Here is a 6,000-nt window from a genome sequence, read left to right as displayed (position 1 = left end):
AATATATATATATATATATACATATATATATACATATACATACATACATATAGTTGTTCGGGTTTTCTCCGCGTAAGATATATATATATATATATGTATGTATGTATGTATGTATGTATGTTGTATGTTTGTTTGTATAAATAATATACAGGTATATGACTTATAACCACTCATTTAACAAACATTCACTTATGATGTTAACGTGATAACAGGTCCTCACACTTTTGACTTTCACAGTGTCCCCATGGTCAAAATTCAGGCACTTGGCAACCAGCAAGTATTTATGGTAGTTGCAGTGTCTTTAAGTCATGTTATTGCCATTTGTGATCTCCACAGGTGGCTTCTGGCAAGCGAACTCAATGGGGAAAGCTGGATCCACTTAATGACAATAGGGATTCATTTAATGACTGGTGATTCACTTAATGGCATAGAGGATCATAAAACTGAGCCCACCTTATTTAATGACTGCATCCAGTAGTGATGGAAGTTCCAGTTCCCTTTGTGGTCATAATCAAGGACTACCTATAAAGCATATGATCGAAGTGTTTTTTTAATTTGTGTTTGATAGTGGGATAAACCAAAGAAGCAGGCGTTAGCTACCTTCTCAGATAAGGGGCAGCTTTGACCCGGTGAGACTGGGCAATCCTAGCAAAATCTTAACCTCTTTAAAAGTTCAAAGAAAACCATTTAGAGGCTTTGCCAGTACTGTGGCAGTCATGGCAATATGTTGTTTTCCATTTTATGGCTTAGGAGTCCCTAATTCCAAACTCTTTTTTTTTTCTCCCTTGACAGCTTTTGCCAACTATGAAAGAGAAGAATGATTTCCCTAAGCCTTTTCTGCTTGATGAAGAAGCTAATGAGTTCAAACTGGTTAGTAGATCTTCCTACCTGAAGAAAATCCGGGGGGTCCTCTTACAACAACGCACAATGTTGTGGCACAACATAAAGAGTGGCATCAAAAATACTGTGTCCTGCATCTTCCGCAAGTACCCAGTGAATCTGCCTTTCATCAAAATTCTCAAAATTTTCATCCTGGTTTTTTTGTTATTTTCATTAGTTTCAATTTTATTATTATTGAAGGAAAAAGGAATAGGTGTCAGATATCCATTTGGGAACAATGTGGCCACCAGCGTTGTCCTTGTTAAAGGAGATAACACAGAAACCATCCCTAAAGATCTCACTGCGACAGTCCTGCTGGAAGCCAAGGAATCCGAACCGTTTTGTGAGGCCATGAAAAAGTGCTTCGACACTGCTGTCAATAAATTTGAATCAGAGCCACGGATTGTGAAGGAGAATGCCAAGATGATCCTCAGGTGTAACGGGACGAGGAAGGAGTTTGTGTCAGGAAAAGGAGAAAACTATATTGAGGTGTTCTGGGTGGATGGCCAAACATATTACACGGTCAAAGAAACCAATTCACAAGTCTATGTGGCAAGGCTGGGGCGCCAACCCCTCAACCTTGGCAGCCTCTTGAATGTCTCCCTACGACTGGTCTCCCTTGAAGGGTCAGAGGAGCTACGGCAGTGCCTAAATAAGACGATAGAGAAATTTCCCAAGGAACCACATGCTGTGCAGGACAATGCCGTGTTGCAGGTCTCATGCGGAGAAAGTAATGTGACCTTCCATTCGGGAGCTGGGGAGAATGAAATCAACGTGTACAAAGATATGCAGGGGGAGATTGTGTTTAATGTAAAAGCAAAAGGATGGGCTTGGTGGGCCAGATTATTCAGAAGGCACTAAGGTAAGGAATGATATCAAAGAAGACGGTGTGGGTGGAAGCTTTGCGGTTCTGCTGTAGAGGCAAATGATTTAAAAGTAGTTCTTGACTTATGATCAATATTGAGCCCCAAATTGCTGTCACTACGCAAGACAGTTGTAAAATGAGTTTTGCCCCATTTTACGATCTTTCTTGACACAGTTAAGTGAATCACTGCAGTTGTTACCAGTGTTTCCCCAACAATAAGACCTTGTTTTATTTTCTTTCGACCTCTGAAATAAGCGCTAGGCCTTATTTTCGGGGATGTCTTAATTTCCCTCTACCCTTTGTTGTGCTGTTGCGTGTGTGAGCGGCAGTACTGGTGCCGATGAGCAGCTGCAACTGCGCAATGAACCTCACAGGACGCCGTGAAGCTCGTCACACTGGTGCCACCACTCATGGCAGGACGCTGCAAGATTTGTTGTGTCATTGCGCACACAAGCAGCACAACAAACCTTGCAGCAATCGAGCAGCGGCAGACATGACAAGCCTCGCGACAGTTCCACCACTCATGCAACAACACAACAAGCCTTCCAAAATTTGGTGGAGTGAAACAAACCAGGGTTTCTACTGCAACTGAGGTGAGGCTTAACTAGGCCTTGTTTTGGGGCTGGGGCTTATTTTAGGTGCAGATGTGAAAATCGGAGCAGAGCTTATTTTCAGGGCAAGTCGTATTGGGGAAAACATACAGTTGTTAACTAAATCTGGCTTCCTCATTGACTTTGCTTGTCAAAAGGTCACAAAGGGTGACCTTTGGGACATTGCAACCATCATAAATGCACGTCAGTTTCCAAGCACCCAAATTTTGATCACATGACCACGGGGATACTACAAATCGTCATGTGGAAAACAGTCACAAGTCACTTTTTCACCACCATTGTAACTTTGAACGGTCACTAAATGAGTGTAAGTCGAGGCCTACCTATATTATAAACAGAACCATCTCACTATACTTTCCCACATGCAGAGTTACTGGGATCCTACCAGTGCACTGGGCCTATCAATCATTTGGCTGCTGATAGATTATTCCTTGTTTTACATAATCGGATTGTTTGATTAGCTCACAATTCCAGAATTGCTTCACTCAGTAAACAGCTGTAGATAAATATATATATATATAAAATAATTAATGGTCAGAATCTTGTAAGGCAATCATTTTTATCTCCAATCCAGGAATCTATCAATGCTGTATTTTCCATATTGTATCTTCTGTTCTCTTTTTAATGATTGCTTAAATAAAGTTTTCAATTGTTACTGGGTGTCATGTTCCTTCTATGATATCCTTGGCTTCTAATTCACCCTCCTTCTAATTCAACTGTTAGGACATGTCTTAGATACAGATCCCACAATATTTGTATTACAATGAAGATAAAAGGGAAACAAAATGCTTTTTCCTGTCTCAGCACTTGCTTTCTCACAGTGAAGGGTTTGTTTGGCAGTGACATTTGGTGGTCCAAGGTGTCAGATGTGGGAGAAAAGTCTTATCCAAAGAGATGCTTTGTCTTGGCCACCTGGAAGTTGTTAACGATGTGAGCCTATGAAGACTTCATACAGTATTTTAGGCAAAAATCTGATAGAAACAGGTCCAGAAGATTATTAATAGAAAGGTTAAGTGGAAACACGATATAGGTAGCCCTCAAATTACGAACATAATTGAACTCAAAATTTCTGTGGCCAAGTGAGGCAGTTAAGTGAGTTTTACCCCATTTTACAATCTTTCTTGCCACGATTAAGCAAATCACTGAAGTTGTTAACTTAGTAACATAGTTGTTAAATAAATCTGGCTTCCCTATCGATTTTGCTTATCAGGTCACGAAAGCTGATCATGTGACCTTGAGACACTGCATCTGTCATAAATGAGTTGCCAAGTATATGAAGTTTGATCACATGACCATGGGGATGCTGCAAAGGTCATGCGAAAAACGTATGTTACTTTTCTCGGGGCAATTTGTAACTTTGAACAGTCACTAAAGGAACTGTTGTTAGTCGAGGACTACCTGTACTGTAGATGAAAACAGAAGAGGCACTGGATAGAAAGCTGGAGCAAGCAAAAGGAACAAAGGCTTTCTCAACAGCATCTACTGTTTCTGCTAAAGTGGGAGGGGAGAATAGAATTAGAATAGAATAGAAATAGAATAGAATAAAACAGAACAGAATAGAACAGAATAACAGAGTTGGAAGGGACCTTGGAGGTCTTCTAGTCCAACCCCCTGCTTAGGCAGGAAACCCTATAGCATTTCAGACAACTAGTTGTCCAAACAAAATTTACATTTTCATGCACTATAGCTTGGACTACTTAATTCAGAAACACGAAGAAGCTAACACTAAGATTGAAGCTTGAATCAACTAAATACTCAATACAAAATAATTATCTGAATCATTAGAAGCGTGTAAAAAAGGACACTCCTGAGCCATTGTCTGCAAAAGTGAATCTAAAGTGATTGTAAAGTAGCAAAGAGTTCAGGGGATCTTCCATTGAATAGATTTTATATTTTGAAAGTAGCATTCTTTCAATCTTGGTAGCATTCCCACTTAACATTCAAAGAGTGTTTCCTGTAAACTCTCCATTTTCCAAACTTGAATATAACTCTTGAATATAAATCTGTACAACTCCAGATTTAACCAGTGAGAGAAATTTCTACTCAAGAGATACTCTCTCTTCTGCTGGAATAAGCAGAACTAATGCTGTTTGAATAACTGAATTATAAATAATGCTTCTGGCCAGTTTGATATATAGCTAAATTTCAACTATATAGTGCCATAGAGATTACTACAAATAATGGCATAGACTGCTTTGAAATAGGCCTGGTTTAACGCTTTGAAAAATCACAGGGGTTAGAATAATGAGTAAAAATAATAATACAGCAGCCTGATTGCTTGTGAAATTTGTGAACCCAGATCACAACCAAGGCATTTAGCTTTCACAGTTTAGCTTTCTTATCATGAAAAGAGAACAAAGCTTTTTAGCATAACATGATGATTTAACTGGGTTATTAAAATCACTTCGTTGCAAATCTGGGTTTTTTTTCAGATTGATAACCAAGAGATAAATTCTTCAACAAATTGGCTTATAATCAGGATTAAACCACCAATTGGAAATTTCAGTTTTGTGAACAGGGAACTCCAAATGAATCTAAGACCATTGTTAAAAGGACAGACATTTGCTGATGTTATTTTAAACGAAGACAAAATGTCTACCCTGAAATTTTGGTCCAAGATTTGTAATCGTTCATAATTCCCATTAGCAAAGAATCACTATGTTAAACCTACCATCCAGATTTAGCCACAAATAAAACAGATTGTTAAGGACTTGGATTGAAACTGCTCTCTGAAAAAAAAGGGGATATGGGACTGATCCTCGCACTTAGGACTGTCACAGCATCCCCACAGTCACATGATCAAAATTTAGGCACTTGGCAACCAGCATGCGTCCTGTGATTCCCATAGGTGAACCTTCTAAGATGGCTTCTGACAAGCCACATCAATGGGGAAAGCCAGATTTGCTTAAGAACCGGTGCAATTAACCGCAGTGATTTCCTTGACAATTGTGGCAAAAAAGGTCATAAAATGAGGGGCGACTCACTTAACACTTGACCATTGCTTACTGATGGTTCCAACTGTGATGGTAAGTCAAGGACTACCCTCACGCTGTGGTTGCCTAATTCTAGAATTTTCAAATGTAACTTTTCCCCCATAAACCTTGCTTTCTCCCTATCCCAATGGGCACAGCTTATCTCTGTGGCTGAGCTTAATGTCTGTCCTTGCATTCCTTTCTTATCTGTTACGTGACCCTTTGCTTCTCTGCAATAATAAAACTCTGTCTTTTCCCTTCTAAAATGGCATTGCCTTTTTTTTTTTCCTAAACAGGAGCATTTAACTCCAATAGACAATACATTCCAAGCTTTGTGAAAATAGCCAATATTTTATAAACATTATTAAAATTCGTACTGCCTTGACACAGGGATGAGGAACAGGAATCTGGTTTCTGATAGTGAAAAGACAGGGCTATTTAGCATTTTAAGATTTCAGAAAATGAGGAATTTTTTTAATATGTACAAAATGATCAGAAGAAGAAACAGGGCAGAATTGCTGCAGAATTACTTCTAAATAGAGAGGAGTAAATAGAGAGTCCTCAACTTATGGCTACAACTGAGCCTCAGATTTCCATTGCTAAGCAAGACAGCTGTTGAGTTTTCCCCCATTTTATGACCTTTCTTGCACAGATGTTGTGAATTACCACAGTT

General features: G+C 39.2%; 1 protein-coding gene across 2 annotated transcripts in view; it reads left to right on the top strand.

Moving 5' to 3' along the window:
• Positions 1-3,010, top strand: part of LOC113449622 (uncharacterized) — a 5,552-nt gene extending 2,542 nt beyond the window's left edge. For both annotated transcript variants that reach the window (XM_026720719.2, XM_087928636.1), the window contains exon 2: positions 793-3,010. In XM_026720719.2, the coding sequence (XP_026576504.2) occupies positions 805-1,740 (936 nt within the window). In that variant the 5' untranslated portion in view covers positions 793-804 and the 3' untranslated portion in view covers positions 1,741-3,010. The remainder of the gene's footprint in view (positions 1-792) is intronic.
• Positions 3,011-6,000: the final 2,990 nt, after the last annotated feature.

The sequence above is a fragment of the Pseudonaja textilis genome, chromosome 2 (assembly GCF_049901715.1).
Source record: "Pseudonaja textilis isolate UNSWEBS1 chromosome 2, rPseTex1.2, whole genome shotgun sequence".
NCBI classification, from domain to species: Eukaryota; Metazoa; Chordata; class Lepidosauria; order Squamata; family Elapidae; genus Pseudonaja; species Pseudonaja textilis.
Note: the sequence above shows the minus strand (reverse complement) of the source record. Positions and strands in the feature narration are given on the sequence as shown.